The 24,186-nt window shown below is 35.6% G+C and overlaps 1 protein-coding gene across 2 annotated transcripts in view; it reads left to right on the top strand.

Moving 5' to 3' along the window:
- The window catches only part of DACH1 (dachshund family transcription factor 1), a 397,236-nt gene that overhangs the window by 171,924 nt on the left and 201,126 nt on the right, over window positions 1-24,186 (top strand). For both annotated transcript variants that reach the window (XM_049647052.1, XM_049647053.1), the window contains exon 3: window positions 16,414-16,529. In XM_049647052.1, the coding sequence (XP_049503009.1) occupies window positions 16,414-16,529 (116 nt within the window). The remainder of the gene's footprint in view (window positions 1-16,413; window positions 16,530-24,186) is intronic.

Here is a 24,186-nt window from a genome sequence, read left to right as displayed (position 1 = left end):
AGTCAGGCTCTGTGCTTTTTCTCTTCCTCTCTCTCTGCCTCTCCCTCCAGCTTTCCCTCTCTCTCTCTCTCTCTCTCAAAAAATAAATACACATAAAAAATATTTTAAAAAATAAAAAAGAGGAAATGTATTATTATGGATATGTGAATTACATTTTTAAATACATGTGTCTAGATTTCAAAACCAAATTCAAAAATGTACATATTTGGGCATAGAATACCCTAGTTGATGGTTTCAAGCTCTACATATTGCCATTAGTTTAATAATTTATGGAGTGTTCATTTTGAAGTGCTAAGACAGATCCATAGTATTTAGTTAGGTAGAGGTAGGATAATGCAAAGACTGCAAAAACTCAGTGGCCTTCCTCTTCATCATCATTATCAAATTGACACCGTACAAAACACTGTGACACGTCATAGCTTCAGCCTCTCAAGTACTTAAATAGCTATAAAGACAATGTAGATTCAGATGGCCATAGGTCAGCAGTGAGCATCTCTTCCTTCCTTCACCCACTCATTCATTTTTTTTTTTTTCATTTAATAGATACTTATTGAGTCCTTACTTTGTGCCAGTCACTGCTCTTATATTTTGGGGATATAACAGTGAACAAAACATATTCAAAAATTCTTTCCCACATGAAGCCTACGAGACAAACCACAGCTGCTAATAAGTGAAGAAATATATAGTATTTCTAAACAATACTCGGGCTAAACATACATTGGGGTGAAAGAACAGAACTATTAACTGGATCCAATGCCATGATGTATGGGGGTTAGGGAAGGTTGAGGCATGGAGTCCTCTTCCTGAAGAGTGTTCCAGGAAGCAGCAACAGCAAGTGCAAAGGTATGGGGGCAGGAACGTTCAATTATTTTTCAAGACAGTAAATGTATTTCAAAATAATAAATACATTCAGAGTTGTAGAATAGAAATGCAGCCTTGAAAGTGAATTTCAAAAATTCTTCTGCATATGGCTATTTACTTCTGATGTAAATTTCCTCAGAGCTGAAACATTTCTGTGATTAGAATGGCAATTCAGGGGGCGCCTGGGTGGCGCAATGGGTTGGGCGTCCGACTTCAGCCAGGTCACGATCTCGCGGTCCGTGAGTTCAGCCCCGCGTCAGGCTCTGGGCTGATGGCTCAGAGCCTGGAGCCTGTTTCCGATTCTGTGTCTCCCTCTCTCTCTGCCCCTCCCCCGTTCATGCTCTGTCTCTCTCTGTCCCAAAAATAAATAAATGTTGAAAAAAAAAATTAAAAAATAAAAAAAAAAAGAATGGCAATTCAGAGTGGACTTTGGCTCAGTCAGACCTGATACTTTTCAGCTCTGCTACCTTAGCAGTCTATGGTCTATTCAAGTTACGTATTCCTCTCTCCATCATTCCATTCATCTGTAAAGTGGGCATAATGACAATATTTCTGATAGAGTTATTGTAAGGGTTAAATCGTACAATGTGTATCAAAGTATTTAGCGTAATGACAATCGCAGACTAAATGCAGTTATTATTAGATCTGATGACTTTTAATCTCTATCTTGACAATAGTAGCTAACATAATTTTCACTCAAGTCTCATCATGAAAATCTACAAAATGGTGAGCCATGATATTTCACATACTATCGCATACTATTACAATATGATCTACAGTTACCAAGTTCACCCACCCCTTTTGGTTGTATTAGTCAGAATTCACATAATTAACTTCCCTCTGTACTGGAAAGCCAGGGAGAGTAACAGAGGAAACAAGCAAAAGGTCTTACAACATAGCCAGGACTGTAAAGCACATAAGAAACACACTAAATCTGTACAATTATGGTCTAGAAATTCTGTGCAGATGGAGCATCCATTGAGGCCTTAATCTACCCATCGTTTCTCAAGCATTACTTACTTTTCTGTCTTAGGGTCTTTGATCATGGTATTTGAAAACCTTCAATGCTGCCTTTTCACTTAACTCCGTCAGTCAAAATCCATACTCATGTTTCAAGATGACTACAGATGCTGGTTCCTCCTTTGTAGTACTTGAAAAATGTTCTTTTAAAAAATTACTTGAGACTTAGTATCATAAGTAACTGTATATTCTACCAATAAGAAACTTTTTTCGAGAAGAGGCTGTATTTTGTTGTCCTTGTCTCTGTCATGGTATCCAGGACATGGTATCTAGGACTGGTCTTTATACCCAGTGTTTACCCAACACATTTCTGTGGGCTCTAATAATTTTAGAAGGAAAGAACGAATTAGAATATGTCATCAGATGTAGACTCATGGACTTTGAGAATCATTTTTTCTGACCATGAGACCAAGGCAGAGTTCTAGATATCAGAAAGTCCTCCAATACATAAAGAAATTGACAGAAATACAGAATTCTATAATTTATTTAAAAAAATAAAATGCAATAGCTGTTATCTTTTTAGATTTCTCTGTAAAATAATGCTGGCCACAATACTTAACCATGAACCAGTTTTTCCATATGAACCAGTGAATAAGAAAATCTATATTTTTATTCTAGTAACACTATTTTTTAACACATCTCTACCTCAGTTCCCATATTTATAAAATGGAAATATTTCTGTCTCATGAAATTATTGAATTAAATGAAGTGTTCACAAGAATTCCTGCTACATATAAATATGTCACCTCTAAATAAAAGCTATTATACTTTAGTCAATTTAAGTAACACAGGGCAATACTTTTTAGTATTTTAGATTATGATTTGGGTACAGATAAATAAATACAGAAACAGGAATTAACATGATGATTGGGATTTTAATAGCCTCCTCTGCACAGTATTCTAAGAGAAAAAAAATCCCGTGATAAAACAATGTCTATTCAAGCTTGAAAGGACAATTGTCAATGTCTTCTTCAACTCAGCGCAGGCAGTTTATATCATATTTCTTATAATATTGAGCATTAGTATTAAAAGGCCATTCATTAAAGAAAACACTTTCATAAAGTATTAAATAGAATTCAATTAATGTAAATCATATTAATAGCAATGTTTGGTGCTTATGTAACATCTATGTCAGATAATGAATTAAGCATGTTATTAAATCTCTGCAGGCTGGAAACAGCATACCTTTGTCTGTCTTAATATAATCCTTTTATTAGTTCATAGGCCTAGAATGCTCCTGGGAGTATCAAAAAGTTGTCAGGAGGTCTCTGAATCCTGGGGGTGGTATCCAAATCTCTGTGCTTCATGACTACATTTCTTGACAGCTCCCCGTGCATTACACAGTGGAGGGGAATGTTGAATGTATCTTTTTTCTAACAGGTTTCTCAAATAAATTAGTTATATACGTTTTCTTCAGCTGTAGCAAACAAATGACTTGTCAGTGGAAGGTAAAAACGTATTTTGGGTTGAGTCGGCCATCTTACCTCTGCATTCACAAGCAGGAAGACAAGATTTTCTTAGTTCTGATTTCATAGATTCTGTTTTTAACCTTCATTTGAAGCTACATCTCTAAGCACCAATAGTTTAATATAAATATAACTATTGCGTCTCCTTTTATGATCTATCAGTGAAGATGCTTATACCAAATAGTTTTTTTTTGTATGTGTGAAGATGTACTTTATCAGAAATTTATGATTCTGATTGCCTTAGAACAGCAAGACTGATGTACCTTTACTACAGTTTTTTTTTTTATCCTTATTGTTGTTGGTTAGTGATAATTTCTTTACAAATATTTTCATCTTGTATATTAAAAACATGATTGGCTGGGTCAGTCATTAGAGCATGGAACTCTTGATCTTAGGGTCATGAGTTTGAGCCCCACATTGGGCCCACTGTTTACTTAAAAAAATATAGTAGCTACCATGATTAAGATTGAGATAAAAATTATAGAAAAATGATAAAACTCAGTTAAGTCATTAATGAATTTCCTTGTCATGGATACAAACCCCTGTCAGAGTAGAAGAGTGAAAGGGAGATGGGTTAATTACTGGTTAGAGTCAGATTTCATCTACACAATTGATTATGTAACACCAACTTGTTTTTGAATTGCCCTAAAATAAAACATTTACAGCAAAGATACATTTAAAGTAGATGAAGGAATCATAAAGTTCCAAAAAATTTGACCAAAAATCAGTACCTACTGGTATGTCTAGAATATTTCCCAAGGTCAGAAGTATGGAGACAATATGGAGAGATGAGTTATGACCTATGAAGCTATTTGAAAAAGATTATGTGCTAGACTGTGTGATACTTGCCATTTTAAGGAAGAAAAGAGGAGCATGAATTTGAGTAATTCAGGATTTCATTACAGAAGTATGTGTTTGTGTGTGTGCAAAGGAGGGGTGTGCTTCTGTGGATGTTTCCATACTCCATCCCCTCTCCTCTACTTAAGCTAACTCCTGTTTGCTGATATCTCTTCTTTCTGGAGGTACCCCCACTATGATGTTCCTACAACATTCACTTGGAACTTTTACTGCAGTATTTAACATGATTTATTGCATTTCTTTATACATCTATCTATTTCCTAAAATAGACTCAGCTACTTGAACTCGGGTACAGTATCTCACTGATATTTCCAAAGCACAATATAAGGTCATGAACATTAACATTTAATGTTTGTTGACTAAATGAACAAACAGATACGCTACCGAAGCAGACTGCATGGTGCTCAGGGCTTGGCCTCTGGACCAGATTGTCTTGGTTCACAACCTGGCTCTATAACTTTTTAAGACTTATTTTTTTAGAGAAGTTTTGGTTCACAACAAAATTGAGCAGAAGGTACAGATTTCCACATAGCCTCTGCCTTCACACATTCACAGCCTCCTCCATTGCCAACATCTCCACCGGAGAGGCACGTTCATCACAGTTAACCGACATTGACACATCATTATAATTCAAATCTGTAGTTTGCATTAGGGTCAATTCTTGGTATTGTATCACGTATAGTATTTTCACTGCCCTAAGAAACCTCTATGCTTTGCCTATTTATCCTCCCTCCTTTTCCAAGCCCACTCTATTACTTTTTATGTGCGGGATATTGAGTATGGCATTTTACTTCCCTGTGTCTCAATTTTCTCATCAGTAAAATAAGGATAATAATAATACGTATCTTAAAAGTTTGTTATGAATATTAAAAGTTAGATCACATAGTGAACTTAGCCCAGTGCCTACTGGTTTGATAATATAATACAGCTGTGATTATTTTATTATTTTATGCACTATCCCCAAATAAAATAAAAACATTTGGGAAGAGGGCACTCAGAGAGTTGGAAATGCCACCTCCTACAGAGAAGAGTTGGGTATTATTTTGAGATTGGAGCAGTGGCTGTATTTTGGGAACAAATTCAAGATGATCTATAAACACAACCAACTAGAGCCACTGCACATTTATGAACAGGTCATGGTATGTGCCAGTGAAATAGAAGACTGAATACATTGCTAAAGATTCAAACAAAATATAGCCAACAGTAATTGCAAAGAAGATCTAGTCATCTGAATTTCAAATTAAAAAATTTTAAGAAATAAAACTTCTTCTTTGTGACCATGGAGCCCATAGTTTGTGTAAAAGATGAGTTTAGATAGTGCATATTTTAGCTGGAATATCCTTTAATATTAAATTTAAATTTTGTAGAATACGGTTTTGAGGTATGACAGGAACTGTGAGAAAGAAGCCAATAAAGTATTAAATCTTCTCAAAAACCTTAAGAAAGCCATTTACTATTGTTTCTAATTATTTCAGGATTTGTCGTTTAAGGGATTTAGTCTTTGCTGAAAATTGTAAAAACGATATTTTGTGCTAGACTCATCTGTGGCTTGGAAGGCATAATTATGAGAAGAGGAGAAAATTATAAGGTGGTTAAAAGTTTAAAAATATTTAGCTCTCTAGACAAACATGTTGCTAAATGACATTTATGAACAATGTCCTCACTAGGAGAAATATCATATATGTGGATGTACAATATATGCTATGGAAAGGTAAAAGTAAATAGTATTAAACATTTATTTTTTAAAAATGTTTATTTATTTATTTATTTACTTATTTATTTAGAGAACATAAGCGGGGGAGGGGCAAGGAGAGAGGGAGAGAGAGAATCTTAAGCAGACTCTACACTGTCAGCACAGAGGGGCTGTTCTCACAAAGCATGAGACCATGACCTGAACCAAAATCAAGAGTCTGACGCTTAACAACTGAGCCTGCCAGGTACCCCTAAACATTTATATTTTTAAATTGAAACTCTAAGTTACAGGGATGCCTGCCTGGGTGGCTCAGTCGGTTAAGCAGTTGACTCTTGATTTTGGCTCAGTTCATGATCTCACAGTTCATGAGATTGAGTCCAGCATGGGGCTCTACACTGACAGCTTGGAGCCTGCTTAAGATTCTGTTTCTCCCTCTCTTCTGTCCCTCCCCTGGTGATGCTCACTCTCTCTCTCTCTCTCCAAATAAATAAACATTAAAAATTTTTAAGTTACATTAACCTACTTTTTAATCCACAAAGTATCAATAAAATATGAATATATTAGATATACTTTATCAGGTGTCATTAACATTGATATAAGTAAATAATTCATGTAATATTAAGACCCCTTCTTTGATAAAAGTTAATCTTAAAAAATATATTCCCTAGGGGCGCCTGGGTGGCGCAGTCGGTTAAGCGTCCGACTTCAGCCAGGTCACGATCTCGCGGTCCGTGAGTTCGAGCCCCACGTCAGGCTCTGGGCTGATGGCTCGGAGCCTGGAGCCTGTTTCCGATTCTGTGTCTCCCTCTCTCTCTGCCCCTCCCCCGTTCATGCTCTGTCTCTCTCTGTCCCAAAAATAAATAAAAAACGTTGAAAAAAAATTAAAAAAAAAATATTCCCTAAATTAAGGAATCTAAACTAAGATTATTATATTTAATTCTGAAATTAATATAACTAAATATATTCCATGAATTTTAAAGAATACTTAAAAACTTTTTTTTAATGTTTATTTATTTTTGAGAGAGAAAGAGTGCAAGCTAGGGAGAAGCAGAGAGAGGGAGACAGAGGATCCAAAGCAGGCTCTGCACAGTCAACACAGAACCCAGAGCAGGACTCGAACTCACTAATTGTGAGATCCTGACCTGAGCTGAAGTCAGTCGCTTAACTGGGTGAGCCATCCAGGTGACCAAGAATCTTTTTAATGTGGCTCTTTTGTATAGATTGTAAAAAGGGGGAGAGGGATTTATGAACTTGAACTAGATTATCCCAGGTGTAATCTGTCCAACAGGGACTGTTTTTAGTATTTTGGGCTGTCATTAGTTCTTAACTCTTAATATACAAATGCTCAGGAGTAGCTTAGTCCTATTCCTATATAACTGTTTCAGGGATAGTTTCCTATTCAGTATTTGAAAGTTCTGTCTCAACTGGAGACTCAGATATTTTGCCCATGACCTGTGAAACAGGTTTTGTGTTGAATACATTTTCGGTATGATTTCAGGTCTAGATAGTGTGGGTTTTGAAATCAGAGGCACCAGAGTAGCTAATTCCAACTCCTATTTATTTTTTGTTAGTGATGATTTCAATTTATTAATGTTAACCTTGCATTTTGAGTAATTATCAAGTCTTACATCAAGTGTATTCAATATGAGAATTGCCATGTTTCTTGTCCCTAGGAAATAATTCACTTGTGACAACTGTCATGTGACCTGTGACACAGCCTGGCTTGGCAATGTTGAGACATGAGGCATTTTCATAATTTAAACACAAGCAGACTGTTAGGAAGAACATAGTCCATTAGATCACAAGTCTCGAAAGAAACTCACTGGAAATAACAGATTTCATGGTAAACTAAGTTTCATGAATGCCTATTTTACCACACTGGTAGAGATTTGTAATACATATTAGCATAGTGAAAGGTTTGAGAAGCTGTCCCACAAAACAAAAATATTAAAAACTTGGAGGATTTGTGAAGTTCTTCCTATATCTGTCCCACAAAACAAAAATATTAAAAACTTTGAGGATGTGTGAAGTTCTTCCTATATTGAAACTGTATATGTCAATAGGATTAACTGGGCATTTCCCCAATTAATTTGAGTCAGATCCTTTTTCAAAAAAAAAGTTTAATGTTTATTTATTTTTGAGAGAGAGAGAGAGAGAGAGAGAGAGAGAATGTGAGCAGGGGAGGGGCAGAGAGAGAGGGAACACAGAATCTATAGCAGGCTTCCAGCTCTGAGCTGTCAGCACAGAGCCCGACGCGGGGCTTAAATTCATGAGCCGTGAGATCATGACCTGACTGTAGTTGGATGCTTAACCAACTGAGGACCCTGGCACCCCAAGCACAGATCTTATTTTAAAAAAGATATTCTCCAGGGCTTCCTGGATGGCTCAGTCCATTAAGCATCCAACTTCAGCTCAGATTATGATCTCACCGTTTATGAGTTTGAGCCCCAAGTTGGACTCTGTGCTGACAGCTCGGAATCTGCCTCAAATTCTGTATCTCCCTCTCTCTTTCTGCCCCTTCCCTGCTCACGTGCTCTCTCTCAAAAGTACAGAGACACTAAAAAAACTTATTTTTAATTCTTTTTAAAAGGAAGTTTTATTTTGTGTTTGTATATATATTTGTTCAGTTACATACAGAATTTCCTGTTGTCCTAGTCTTGCTCAGGTTGCCATAACAAAGTGCCACAGACCGGGTGACGTGAACAACAGAAAATCATTTTCTCATAGTAGTGGAGGCTGGAAGTCTAAGAGGAGAGTACCAGCCTAGTCAGTTTTTGGTGATGGCTCTCTTCCGTTGTAAATGGACTTCTCACTGTGTCCTCACACAGCTGAGAGAGCGAACAAGCTTTCTGGTGTCTCTAATTGTAAGGGCACTGATCTCCTCATGAGGTCCTCACTGATATGTCTTCATCTAAGCCTAATTACCTCTCAGAGGCCCTGTCTTTAAATACCATCACATTGGGGTTGGGGCCTCGACATACGCATTTGGGGGGGGAACACAATTCAGTCTATAACTCCTGCCCTATAAAGAGTTGAGGCACTTTTGGGAGCTTTGTGCTCATAAGCAGTAATCTGAGGGTGCTCTCCAAGTGTCAGCTGGTGATATTTTAAGCGCTTGCCCCACGGAAGTCAGTGTTTTGTTGACTGTGGAAAGTCATCTCTTTTATGAGTCAGTTTGTAATCTATTCGTACTGAGAAATACACATGGCTGGGACACACAGCTATACAGAGAACACAGAAAGTCCACACAAATGAGACATAGGAGATTGAGAAAGTGCTCACATTTGTCATCATTGCAAAAAAAAAAAAAAAAAAAAAAAAAAAAAAGTAATGTATTCCTCAAAGTGTTAATACCAAAAGAAAAAAAAAAACTCCTTGCAAAGGGAAAATATGATAATCATACTCTTTCTGGATTATTTACATTCTTGTCTTTCAGATAGTTGAAAAAAATTCAACTAGCAAGTTAACAAGATCTTTCTAAGGGAAAATGTACCCACTTACAAACTGAAGATTATAAGTCAGCTACTTCTTTTAGTGAAATATATACATGCATTAATCTTAAGAGGTCCTTTGTATTTTTTTATGTCTATCTATTATGTCGATTTTTTATGTAGATCTATTTTATGAGGTTGATTTAATCTGGAAGATATCAATGATTATTTGTACTTTTCGTATTTTAGATTAATTTTATAGTTCTCAGAAGGGTAATATTTTACATCTAATTACTTTTTATTAGGTATTTTAAAACTGAAGTATAGAATAAAGATTAAAAGGATAAATTCGATCTAGTTCCTACAATATATAGAAGTTAATCTAAGGCACTGATCATGTTTAGCCAGGATCAGCGTTTGTCCACAATGAATTATCTAAAAAAATATGGTCAGTCATTAAAGTGTTAAACAATTTGGGGCACCTGGGTGTCTCAGTCAGTTAAATACACGACTTTGGCTCAGGTCATGGATCTCTCAGTTCATGAGTTCAAGCGCCACATCGGGCCCTGTGCTGACAGCTCAGAGCCTGGAACCTGCTTCAGATTCTGTGTCTTCCTTTCTCTGTGACCACCCTCCTCCGCCCATGCTCTGTCTCTCTCTCCCTCTCTGTCTCAAAAATACGTAAACATTAAAAAATTCTTTAAAGTGTTAAACAAATTAATGTTAAGTTTGTTTTTATATTTTAAATTAAGATATGCTTTTGAGAGATAATCTAAAATATTCAGATATAGAAAAAATATGTATTTCTCCATCCAATGATTACCCCTTCTAATATTTTAGTCTGTTTCCTTTCAGTCTTTTTTTCTATGTGTATTCGTTGCCTGTTTTACTTAATTTTGCTATCTGCCTTGTGCTCTGTTATGTCCATATCTGCAGGTTTTATTTTGCTTTTTCACTTTACTTAGAACATAAGCATCTTCCCATAATCTCTTTATAAATATCCCTCTCCATGACTTCAAAATGTTCAAGTGGATACACAAATCATTAAGGAAATTGTACCTTTCCAAGTAGAAAGAAATAAGAATGTGTGTGTGTGTGTGTGTGTGTGTGTGTGTGTGTGTGTGTATGCTTCTGCGTGTTAAATTTGACTATGTATTTGGTCATATTTCTCCTATATTTTGACTTGGCTTTGTAGAAGTAGTTTACTAGAAAAAATTATGCAAAATAAAAACACAATTGGAGTTTTCCTGGGGCAAATAGGCTGGAAGGAGGCAAATGAACTCTTGTAGATTCATAGAGCAAGCTGCTTTCACCCCCTAAATGCTCCCTTGTAGCCCAAGACTAAAATCAGTGCTCACTTGCTGCCATGTATTTTTCTTCTGCTCTATTATTTCACAGGTTATTTAGTTTTGTTTTCCTCCTTAGAGAAGGGAGTAAATCTTTATTCTTGCAACCCTGTGTCTAGCTTGCTGTTCAGTATCTCCCTTCTCTCAGATATGGGTGAATGAATTGAATGTTTAAATGGAACCCTTCTTTAAGCAGGTAGGATTTGGAAACAAAATTTCTGTTACATAGCTACTTTTGCATTTCCCAAATCATAACTGTCACAATCTCTTTCTGGATTTTACATGTTTCTCTGCTCCAACTCTCAGGAAGAAAATTGAACTTAATTTCCCAAAAACTACTGAAAAGATTAGCAGAAGATGATGTCTATGGAGAAGACTGGGGATTGAAAAAATCTGTGATGTACCCTCTAACATTTTAAATGTCACCACTCTTTGGATGCACCTAGCTTCTTATTAATTGAGATTACTTTTGTTTTGTTTTGTTTTGTTTTGCTTTTGTTAAGTTGGATTTTGACTTCACCCTGAATAAGTACCATAAGGGACTAGGAAAAGTTGATAAACATTATACAGTTGTGGGAGGGAAATAGAAATTAGCATGAGACTGACTTAATGGTATAAACTAAGGAGAGACATCAACTCAGTAATCTGTTTGGAAAAGGAAGCTTTTTTCTTCAGAACTGCAGGAAAGAGCGTGCCTGGGTGGATTCCTAAGTAAGTGAGATATTAAGTGTGGATTTGGACACCTCTAAGCCATCGCACTCCTCTTTTAATGCAGACTGTTGCAAATACTAAAGGCTACACTATGGCTCATATGTAAAGCTGGCAAAAACAATTACCAAAGTCATAAATTTGATTTCATTCAAGCTGTTAAGGGTAATAATTTATTTAAGTGAGGTCTTCTGCTTTGATTAGAACTAGGAAAGTTCAGCTGTTCTAATCCTCTGGGGGTAGAGCTGGGTTACTGTTATAGATAAGGAGGCTTAAAGGTGGCTACTACTGAGGCCATTGATCATTCCAAAAGGAAATGCTTTTGCTAATTATTTCACTTCCTCTTTTCAGTTAAGTTTTTATTTTTCTTTCCAAGAATAACTTATTTCTTACAAAGTAAACAGTTCCACTTAAAAAAAAATCATGATTTAATCAGATGTTTTGAGCAGTTAATACTAACTTGTGGCTTGATCAGGGCCACACCTTCTAAAAAATTGGTAGAGCCAGTCTTTAAAGATAGAGTTATCAAGACAATACCAGTGTGGCCAGAAGGCCACAGTACTACTCTCTTGGAATTTCCCTAAAGCTCTGTTGAAAGTAATTTAAATATTCAAGTATTTTACAATTAGGTTGTCTTCCCTAGGGATAAACCTTTGGCAGTTAGTGACTAAGACTGCAGTAAAGGTAAAGTGCCAAGCCCATCAATAAGGGGACTCAACAGAACTGTAGGTCTTAAAGGGATGGAAGAAAGTCTTGTCAATAAATCAACCTTCTAACTTCCCCTCTGCCAGGAAGTTGTGTATAAGTCCAAGGATAGGTTCTAGTGGTCTTATCTTAGGCAGAAGGATAAGTGACTTGACTATTCTTCCAAATTTTTCCTTCTAGTCCCTTCCATTCTTTGTGTAAATATCTCAAAACTGTGTTTTCTTCTAATTGTAAACTAATCCTCAGTAGGGTGTTAGTTGATGGCTTTAGGGTGTTATCACCACCAGGGGTATTTGCATTTTAATGGGAGGCTTTAAAAGATCTTAAACCTTCAAGACTGAAAGCAGTAAATCTCTATTGGTGGAATTGGAGGCAGGGTGATAGATTGGGCAGGAGATATCTGGGGTGAAAGGAGCCCACTGGGTCTATTCTAATCACAGCATGAACTAAAGTGTTCCTACTTAGTAGCCTGACTTCTACTTCCAGAGTGAGGGCAGTGAGGACAGCTCCTGTGGCCTGAATAATAAAGTACTCTTAAACAGTTGCATTTTCTTTGAAAGCAAAACAAATTAAAGGGCTAAAACTTTGAATGTTAGTTTCTTTTTCCTTTCCCACTTTCTTCATGGCATCTTGCTTGAAATCTTTCGATATCTCTGTGCTCTTTCTCTGGACTTCTGATGTATAGTTAGGTTATCCTTAGACTTAGATTCCAAATTATTTTGTGCCTTACTTTTCATTTCTTGGAAACCTTGAGACCACTGGAATGGATGAAGTAGGATACTTGAGGAATTTTGGGGAAAGGACTTCCTAAATTGGGTTAAAATGTATTTAAATATACACAGTGGGGGGGGGGAATGAAAGAAAATAAACATATATAGTAATCCAGGCAGTGAGTTAAGTTCTAAGGACACAAAGATATTTTTTTAGTTTTTATTTTTTTAATGTTTATTTATTTTTGCGAGACAGAGAGAGAGAGAGAGAGAGAGAGAGAGAGAACACAAGCAGGGGATGGGCAGAGAGAGGAGACACAAAATCCAAAGCAGGCTCCAGGCTCCAAGCTGTCAGTGCAGCGTCCAACATGGGGCTCAAACTCATGATCCGTGAGATCATGACCTGAGCTGAAGTCAGATGCTTAACTGACTCAGCCACCCAAGTGCCCCCACAAAGATATATTTTATACACTTCCTGTCCCACTCCCCCCCCCCCCCCCCCACACACACATACACTGCAGGGCACAGGGGCAGAGGCAGAGAGAGAGAGAATCTGAAGCAGGCTCCATGCTCAGCATGAAGCCTGACACAGGGCTCAATCTTACAATGTTGAGATCACGACCTGAGTCGAAATCAAGAATTGGATGCTTAAGCGACTTGTGTCACTCAGGTGCCTATGTATTTTATACACTTTCTGCCATGTAGTCCAGACAGTGAAACAAATGAGCAGATACTACGATCAGTGCAGAAAGAGCTATAATAGGGTTTTCACCATGGGCTGTCATAGTGCGTAGAAAGCACATACTGATTAGAAGAGGTTAGTAAGGGCGCCTGGGGTGAATCAGTTGTTTGAGCGTCCTATTCACATCATGATCTCATGGTTCATGAGTTCGAGGCCCTATTGGGCTCTGTGCTGAGAGTGTGGAGCCCACTTCAGATTCTCTGTCACCCCCTCTCAAAAATAAATAAACATTAAAAATATTTAAAAAATGATCAGTAAGAAGGATGATTAACATTTAGCCAAGTTTAGCCAGGTGAAATGGGGTTGAGGAAGAGTTGGTATAGAAAAGGCATCTATAATTCTAGTGTGATAGGAGACCAAAGCGACTGTGACAGTCTTCTTTCAGGAGGGTCGCAAATGTAAGAATAAAATGGTGAGATTGGAAAAGTAGGCAGGGACCTAGCATCGGAAGGCTTTGGTGCCATGATAAGGAGTGTGAATCTTATAGGGAACTACTGGTATCTGTAAGCAATGGAAAACGTGATCAAATTTGCATTTTATAAAAATCCTTCTGAGATCAGTATGGAGAGTTATCTTGACTTTAGACTCTAGACTTTACAGTGGAACAAAGTTGGAGGTAGATCTTGGAAGCGTTCAGAAGGCTGTAATAGTAGATCAAATAAGAAATGAAGGATTGACCTGGAAGGTTAGAGTGAGGATGCAGAAAGGAGACTGGATCTTCACTGAGATGATATTTGAGTGTACAAGGGGAGGAAAAGACACAGCTGATCTTGGATTTTTGGCTTCATCCGTTAGGTGCCATTTTGCTGAACTAGGGAAAGAGAAATAGGTTTTAATGGGGAAGATGCTGAGTTCAGATTCGGACAAGCTGAGTCTTAGATTATTAAAGAACATCTAAGCAGAGATTTCCAGTAGACAGGCATTAATCTGCCTGAATCCCAGGAGGAAGACCTAAGCTGTGGATATGTATTTAGCCATGGTTCCTTATCATCTCAGGGATGTCAATAGAAGGATTACTCAGGAAGAATGGAGACTATCAGAGGGCTGTTGATTAACCCTAGGCAAATAATAAGAGTTAAAGAAACAGCTGAAGATGAAGAATAATAATGAAGAAGAAGTAGCCAAACAGATACTTAGAACCACACAAGGGAGAGTTTCCTTATAGAATAGCAGAACAAACTCACAATCTATCTCCTTGCTTTTGGTTCCAAGCCTTTCAGGATCTGGCCCCAGGCAGTAAATCTAGCATTTTCCATCTTTGCTTCTCATCTTACTTGAGCTGTTTTGACTGACTAGAAACAATCCTGCACATTCATACGTTGTTATGTGTCCATTTCTCTCTCATCTTCTCACTGGAGCGCATGTTTCTTCCATTCTTTTCCTCTCCATGCCTAACTCATCCTTTGGAATTCTCTAATGCTTCTACTGCCATGGAATCTTAACTCCTTTCCCTAAGCACGGAAGTATCATCATTCAGCCTAACCTCTAATTAGTATTCAGATTGCAACTTTCTTATGACACTTAGCACATTCTGGTGTGCACCCTAGTTATTCATGCACCCGATTGTCCCCCTTAGCAAGAGTGTAAACTCCCACAGACTAAAGAACCCATTCCCCCAAATTAATCTCCACTTGAAAACAGCAAGTGCTTAATAATTATTTGATCAATGATCACATATATTATTTACACTAAATAATAAAGGTAAAATCTTTGAATCTTCTGATGAGAAAAAAGATCTCAGTGGAGGCTAACATGGAAATGCTAACTTATGAAGGATCTGTCTCGAGGTTCTGAGATGTTAGCACATATTGACCAGACGATGGAAAAGCATTTTTCATAAAAGCACATTCATGATACAGAGGCAGGAAGGAGAAACATAATGCTAAGTGTGTTTGTTTCAAGAATTGCTAATATTATATTCTTCATGTTATTCGCATGCAAAAATGGCAAATCCTTGTCTCCTTTTCACCTTCTGCTTTTGTAATTTTAAAAGTTAATCTCATGCAATAAGCATGTAAAGGACAAGTACCACTAAAACACAAACACAAAGTATTTTTATTTATCCTGAAGGCAGGGATAAGATGCTATACTGGCAGTTTCTCAACAATGTCCTGCAAATAATTCTAAGCCTTTCCAATTTGTTTTAGCGTATTAAAAGTAAAGCAACCTAGTGGGGCTGTTCATTTAAATAGAATAGGGTTAAATGATAACTTGACTTATCTTTTAAATGACAAAAAATAAAGAAATTGCAAGACCTTTTCACACATTAGATATGTATTGTCATTTATCATCTAGATATCAGGCTAGCAGTGCGAAGTAATAAAACATATCATCGAAAAATGTGCTATAGGTCTGAATCACTCTTTCATTCCACCTCCCAGCTAACTGTAGTATTAAATCAAACAAGCAGAACATTTCCTTAGGCAGCCATTGCCTTTTAATTTCCTGAAGAACCTTAAAATATCATTCATTACAAGTACTACACATATTTGGTTTTTAAAAGTCTCATAAATCAATAGCAGGCTGACTGTAATAATTATTACAAGTTAGTGCATAATTTTCGTGCTGAAGGCTGCATGCAGAACTTTAGCATATGCAAACGAGGCAATTCAAACTGTGTATAGATATTAATATGAAGAAGCAGGTAACGAGGTGCAGGCTATGAATTATGCATCAAGAGTGGCTGATCTTCAATGAGGAAAATGAATTCAGCATGTAATCTAATTAGTGATGGAAGTCTATTACATCTAACTGCAAAAGCAACCGTCCTTGAAACAAATTTATTTACAGTCCATGTTACCACTTGAAACAACTTTGAAATGATGTGTAAGACAACAGCTTAATTGTAAAAATTTTTTGTTTATTTGTTTCAGTTCTAGACCTGGAAGGCCTCCTAAGAGGACTCAAAGTGTCACCTCCCCAGAGAACTCTCATATCATGCCACATTCTGTCCCTGGCCTCATGTCTCCTGGGATAATCCCACCAACAGGTAAGAATGCTGCTCATTTATGCCAAAAATGTTGAAAATCAGCCAATACCATAGTTTTTTATATATGTATATCTATGTTTACATAGGTGCTTATAACCATCAGTTGTGTTTTGTGCACACTAACATAATGTTACCAGTGAGAATTTATCGAGAAATTGCATTGTGGTTGTCATCATTTATTTATTTAAAATAAAATGAAGGAAGCTAAGTTGAGCACTGTGCTAGGAGTTATTGTAATTCATCTGCTCACTAATATCAAACAACAAGTGATAATCTCTATTTTCCTGGTAAGTAATGGAAGCTAGGAGAGAATCAAGTGACTTTCCCAAGGTCAATTTGCTCAAAACTGTTAGTGGTTATTTGTATCTAGGTCTCTGGATTCTAAATTTATTTATTTCATTCATAAGAGCTCAGAAATAGATTGAAATGCATCCAAACAAGACAGTAACTATGTCAATAAAATATCTCCTATTTTTTCAAACTACAGTGTGAATACATTTCCATTAGAAACATCTGAAAGATGTTTATTACTAGAATTTTGAAAAAGTGCAAGAAAAAGAATTGTCTTGACTGCATAAGTTCCATGCCATAAACAATCTCAATGATGCGCTAAATATAAAAATAACTCATTTGATTTCTACCACCTGGATGTGTTCATTGATTCTTTTATTTACTTACATATGTTTGCCCACTTTCCATGTTTCATCCAGATCCATGAGCAAATTATAATTATAATGATGATGATTTCATTCATTTTTATTTTTTTAAGTTTATTTATTTATTTTGAGAGAGAGAGAGAGAGAAAGTGAAAGTGCATGCATGAACGTGGGGAGGCGCATAGAGAGAGAATTCAAAGCAATCTCTGCCTTGTCAGTCAGCTCAGATGCAGGGCTCAATCACACAACCCGTGAGATCATGACCTGAGCCAAAACCAAGAGCCGGACACTTAGCTGACTGAGCCACGTAGGTGCCCTGATGATGATTTTATTTGTTATTAATTCTTACCATCAAAGGAGTTTATTAAGGAGATTTACATATAAACACAGTTGCCATGTAACACAACTGATACAGGAAGCATAATCTGGCAAGATAAGGAAAGAGTCTTTATTTTTTTCTCTGAATTCCCATATCAGTGTTTTATTTTTATTTTGTAACATTTCTCTTTCTCTGTGCTGTGATACCACCATGGATAATCTGATTTCATATTTCATATTTGATTGAAAGCTATTTAAAAGCATGACTGTTTTAATTCACTTTTATTTTTGTCACAATATCTGAATAATTCCTTCACCTTTGTGGACTTTTATCAAAAACATCTGTTGAGTTGAATGTAAAGCTATTTGTTCATTCTTTTTATATTTAACTCTTTTCCAGGAAGGTACCACAGTATATACTTAACAATAAATTATCTAAAGTGCCAGAGAGAGTTGTATTTTTATGCTAATTTTGCAGATGAAAAATTGAGACATAGAAAAATGAAATCAATAGCTGAAAATGACCCAATTACAGAAATAGTATCATCATTTCCATTTGTTTAATTAGTCATGTTTCTAGTAATTGAATCCTACTGGCTGAAATTCTAATTCCAAATTTGAGATTTAGAAAAGAAATAGGCACTTAAGTTTAGCTGTTTTTATTTAACTAGATAAATTTCTGGAATAAAAAAAATGGGCGATTTTTTTTTTTGTACCACATAGGCTAGATATAACTAAAATATTAACTGTTCATGTTTTATGGTTGAAAGACACAGGGGTGCTAGAAGAAAGACCTAAGAATTGTTGACTTAATTAACTTCTCAAAGAACTGTGTTAGGGAGAGTTAAAAAAATCATTTTAATAATCATTATTCTGTATTTGAAAAGTTTGTGTTGCAGTTATCTTACGGATGAAAGGTATTCTAGATTGTATTCATACTAAGGTAGGGAAGATTTGGTTCCAAATTGTCTGCCAATATTTAATCTTTTGCGGAGAAGACGATAAATAGTTCATTACCAAAGCATTGATGAAATAAGATGATTTTAGCAGAATCTAAGAATAGCAACACCTTACTTAGTTAACAACATTAAGTAACTTTGGGGTAAGTAAAATTTCTAAATAACTTATGGTCATATACCAAAACTCAAAATCAACATATTAAGTTATTCTCGATAGACCCCTTTCTGAAATATATTACATACTTCTGTGGCTTGGTGGAACAGAGACACTCAAGATAATTTAAACTTGACTCATTATTATAGACATTCATTTTTTTTTAATATGAAATTTATTGTCAAATTGGTTTCCATACAACCCCCAGTGCTCATCCCAACAGGTGCCCTCCTCAATGCCCATCACCCACCCTCCCCTCCCTCCCACCCCCATCAACCCTCAGATTGTTCTCAGTTTTTAAGAGTCTCTTATGGTTTGGCTCCCTCCCTCTCTAACTTTTTTTTTTCTCTCCCTTCCCCCATGGTCTTCTGTTAAGTTTCTCAGGATCCACATAAGTAGACATTCATTTTTGAAGTAGGATCAATTTCTTATATTTCAGTTGCTGTGCTGTTCTTCTGAGACATCATTTTTGTTTTTTTCTTCCCTTTGTTTCTTTACTTTTGTTCTTCCTAGTATATTGTGAACCCCCAAACCAGAATTTCTTTCAAGCTTATTAAGAATTATATTGAAAAAGACCTTAAAAAGTCATATTCTAGAGATGGATAAGGAAATAGAGACTCATCAGGAGAGTAAAATGCATGGAAAAGTAGGTCTTAAATTATAGAGCCCAGTGAATGTAAGAGAGCATAAGTTCATTATTACCTATTTCACTTATTTTCTTTTTTTTGTTTTTTTGTTTTGCTTATTTCAAGTTTTTATTTAACTTTTAGTTACTTAACATATAGTGTAATATTAGTTTCAGGAGTAGAACTTAGTGATTCATCACTTACATATAACACCCAGTGCTCATTACAAAAGGTGCCCTCCTTAATACCCATCACCCATTTAGCCGATCTCTCACCCACCTCCCTCCATCAACCCTGTTTTTTCTCTCTAGTGAAGAGTCTCTAAAGGTTTGCCTTCCTCTCTTTTTTATTTACTTTCCCCTATGTTCGTCTGTTTTGTTTTTTAAATTCCACATATGAGTATTTCACTTTTTTTTGTTTTTGTTTTTGTTTGTTTTTTTAGAGATTGTCCAAAGATTTGTACCTGCCAGGAGTTTGACTCTTGCACATGAATTATCTTGATATATTCAATATAATTGGTCTTTTTTGCATAAACTTTTTTAGATGGAGAAATTTAGATTTTAGGGAACACAGGCTAATATCTCCATTCTTTGGATTATTTACTATCCTTAAACGTTAACTTTAACTGGAAATCTAATGGTCTTGAAGAAATCTTATAATTCTCTAAAGAATGTAACACTTCCCTCCCAGGGAAAACTTAGTGTATTCAGGGAATATGATGTAATATGAATATATAGACTCTTATGTCCTATGACTTTACTTATATTTGCTACTTTATTTTTCATATTTGTGAGCTTCTTTAAAAAATAAAACATTATTTTTTCTTCCTAAGATGGGGAAGGTGAAGTATGTTAGTTATTATTTTAAATTTATGAAGAAGTTATATATAAATATTGTTGATATTAAGCAAACTAGTTTGATGATGTTTCTACTATGTTTTTAACCTGTAGATTTGGAATTTTTCTTTTTTTTAATGTTTATTTTTGAGAGAGAGAGAGAGAGAGAGAGAGCAGTGGAGGGGCAAAAGAGGAGACACAGAATTTGAAGCAGGCTCCAGGCTCTAAGCTGTCAGTACAGAGCCCAATGTGGGGCTGCAACTCACGAACTGTTCATAACTTGAGCTGAAGTTGGAATCTTTAATATTTATTTCCAAGAATCTATAGTTATATCAGTATCTTTCAAAGACTTGGAAATCATGTTTCTAAAACTAATAAAACAAATGAGCATTTAATCCTCAACAAAACAAAGAGAGAAAAAACAACCCCTGACCCCCAAATCTCAAATCCTTTCTAAGATTTAAATTGTAACCTACCTGTGAACATGATCTGTAATTTTGGACTCCCAGTATTACCATTTGAAAAGTATAAACAATGCAAATTTACCTTTGAAGTTGCCAAAATTGGTCTTGTGAAAAAGAAAAATTATTAATTTTGACAAATTTCTAAAATCTATCAATTTGCTCCTAATCATTCCCTCATGTTTCCTTTTCAACAATTGAACACTGGAATTAAATAATAATCTTTCCTGGAGACATCTGTTTTCTCAGGGAAAAAATGGCTATTTTTATGTTTAAAAAAAAAAAAAAGGCTTTTCCCAGCCCTAATATTATATACTTAGGTATCTATAATTAAAAGAAAAACTTTGAGATTGCTTATCAAGTTTTTATTTGTTATTTTGGTTGCTTGAGTGGGCTTCTATGTAACCTTAGAAGGGGGCGTGGGCAGATGGTGATAATTTCCAAAATTTATGGTTGTCACTGGATGCCATAGCAACCAGAAGTGGAAGTTAATGAAAGAAAGAAGGCTCTTTGTAGAGTCTTACAACGCAGTGCCTCCTGTAGTGCTCTCTACATTTATTTGGACTGAGTACATGTCATAAATCATTTTTGATAACAAATACCAGTTTGGAATAAATTCATCCTAGCAACAGAGTTCCAATAACATTCATACTTTTTATAGAATTGTGTGTATTTTACAATGAAGGAGAAAATTATTTAAGAATGCTAAATACTCCCCTCCTGTGCCAGGAGTGCAATTTGGCTAGCATATTTGGCCATCTTCCTGATTTTATCTTTAGGGCAGAATGCAAACTAGTTTTGGAGTATAATTTTGTATAAGTATTAAGAAGTAGCTTAGTGAGTATTTGTATTTGACTTAATTTTTTTTTAATATTCTCAAATTGAATGGGTGATTTATAGTTTTGCTTCTTGGCCATATTTTTTTCTCTCATTGTGACCTTCTAGGCACATACCCAATATGCATTCAAGATACAGAAAGCTATCGTACACACACATGCACTATGCTTAAAAAGTAAGAACTTCTAAGCACAATTTTATCTTTGTGGAAAAGATACTAGACCAGGACAATGTTAATCCAGACTTAATCCCATGGAAACATTCCTTTTTAAAAAACAAAAAGATTATAGGAAAGCATTCAGAGGAGTATTTTCAAAGTTTACATATTTTTGTTTTTCTTGCTAAACGCTACTAACCAGCAGCAACCTTTGAACTACCTCTTTTTTGCAATATCAGCATTTATAATATTTTAAATGCATTAAGCATTTCAACTTCTGAGGAGAAAATTCATAGTGTGGAAATGTGCCTTGCATGTTGAGGAGTATATTATAACAAATGCATTGTATTCCCTGGGAAGACTCACAAGTAAGGATAACAGAAAAATGCACAAGTAAAACAGCCACAAATGGATTGATTGTCTTCCTTAATAAATGAAACATAACAGTGTTCTCAATGCTTTACTCAAAAAGTACAGATAATATAAACTATGTAAACCATTAATGTTATGTAGTATGTATATATATGTATTTTCATACATTTATATGTGGGGAACATTTGTGAAGTTTAATTACTAGACATTTGAGAGTAGTGCATTTAACTTATCAGTATTTAATACACGTTCCTTTTACATTTTTCTTGAAAAGAAAAATAAAATACCTTTTTTCTCCCTTTAGGAAAGGCCAGCCTAAACAGTAGCCTTCATCATGTAACTTATTTAGTTTTAAAACTTTTACTGGATCCCGTATTCGTTTCCTGTGGCTGCTGTAACAAATTATCATATATTTGGTGACTTAGACAAATGATAATTTATTTTCTCATAGTTTTGGAGAAGTCCAAAATTGATATTTTGGGCCAAACCAAGGTGTCACGTGGACAACACAGTTGCTGGTGGCTCTTAGGGAGCCTTTGTTCCTTGACACTGAGCTTCTAGTAATTGCCAGAGTTTCTTCTTGGTCTGTAGTTCCCTCACTCTAATTCCTGCCTTTTCCTGTGTGCGTTTATGTGTATGTGTATGTGTATGTGGGTGCGGGTGCACACCTGAATCAAATTTCCTTCTGCCCACCTTGTAAGGATACTTGTATTTAGAGCCCATTAGATAATCCAGGAAAATCTCATCTCCAGATCCTTAACATAATCATATCAGCAAAGTATCTTTTTCCATATAAAGTGGGCATCATTTGGGGGTCATATTAGTTTACCATATCCTGCAAGTGACCAGGCAAGGTACTGTGAGGGACCCCAGCGTGGTGTGGTAGACATGCATAAAAATAGTGTTTGGGAGACTTTTGTGATTCTTTTTTGTTCACTGTGGTATCCCAGTATGTAGAATATTGCTTGCCACAGAGCTGATATTTAAAATAAATATTTGTTCAGTGAATATGGCTAATATATGTTTAGTAAAGGATTTCTGAGAGGAATTATTATGCTTCCAAGGTACAAATTTAAACACTGAAAATAGCTTAAAAATCCTATTAAGTGTGGTTGGACTCCAGATTAAAGACTCAGTGTAGAGCCTAAAGGAGGTGTATTAATTATATGGAGGACCATTATTAGTTTGTGTATAGGTTGTGATGGCTACATTTAATTATATCGACAATTGATGAAATTTCTATCTCCAGATTGATACTGTAGACAAGCAATATTTATAGGAATAAAATGGCAACATAGAACACATTAGTCTTTGAAGTTCCTGCATATTATATACTATATTATACTCTTCTTAAGGGTTGGAATCCTCATTGTGCCCACAGTGTCTTGATATAGAACTAATTTAATACATACATGAATAAAATATAGCTCATAATTTAACTAAATGTACATACAGTTTTGGTATGAGGAACTACATAATAAATATTTTTACATTATTAAATATGTAATGTGCATTAGAATGAAGCATTTCAGTCAAATCACAATATGCCCTGGGTCTATTACTTGCATAATAGAAATTCATAAATGTATTTTTTTCTAAGCTTTTAGAGCAAAGATCTGTTATTTTTAGATTTAATTAAATAACCACATATTGCTAGACTTTTGGACAGGCTCTCTTCTACTTAATTTAGAAGAAAATTACAGTCCTTTCTTCCCTAATTTGTTTCTCTGGTCTGAGTTTCTATTGAGTGCTATAATCTGGCATGACTATACTAGGCCACAGTATACATTAGGATCTACTTACACTTCTCTCTCAGTAGATTTGAAATAATGAAGTTGCTAATATCCTTAATTGACTAATTGCAAGGTATTATTCGCCTCCTTTTTAGTAATATGTTGCTTTCTTTGACAAAAGGGAAGTTTATTTACGTTAAGAAAAGCAAACCAGGTTTTGAGTCAACTTTTGATTATGATGGTGGATGGTATGTGGATTAGCTACAGCTTTGTGGATTATCCATTTATCATGAGATGCTCAGACAGGGTTCTAATCCCTTGGTTATAAGATATGACACATGTTGTCTTTTCTTGCTCCCTTCAATTTCTTGACCAGTAAGAGGTGCTATTAGTATCCCATTTCCCTCCCTAAGAGAAGTTAGAAATACAAATATTGTTGACTCAGAAAAAAACAACCAATATATTTTGAATAGTCCTAGAAATGTTGTAGAAAAATGTCATGGAAAGCAAGATAACAATTGTTTGTGTAGTCTCCTTCTCTGTCCTAG

The sequence above is a fragment of the Panthera uncia genome, assembly GCF_023721935.1.
Source record: "Panthera uncia isolate 11264 chromosome A1 unlocalized genomic scaffold, Puncia_PCG_1.0 HiC_scaffold_16, whole genome shotgun sequence".
Lineage (NCBI taxonomy): Eukaryota > Metazoa > Chordata > Mammalia > Carnivora > Felidae > Panthera > Panthera uncia.
The sequence above is the reverse complement of the archived record's forward strand: the minus strand, read 5'-3'. Positions and strand labels throughout refer to the sequence as shown.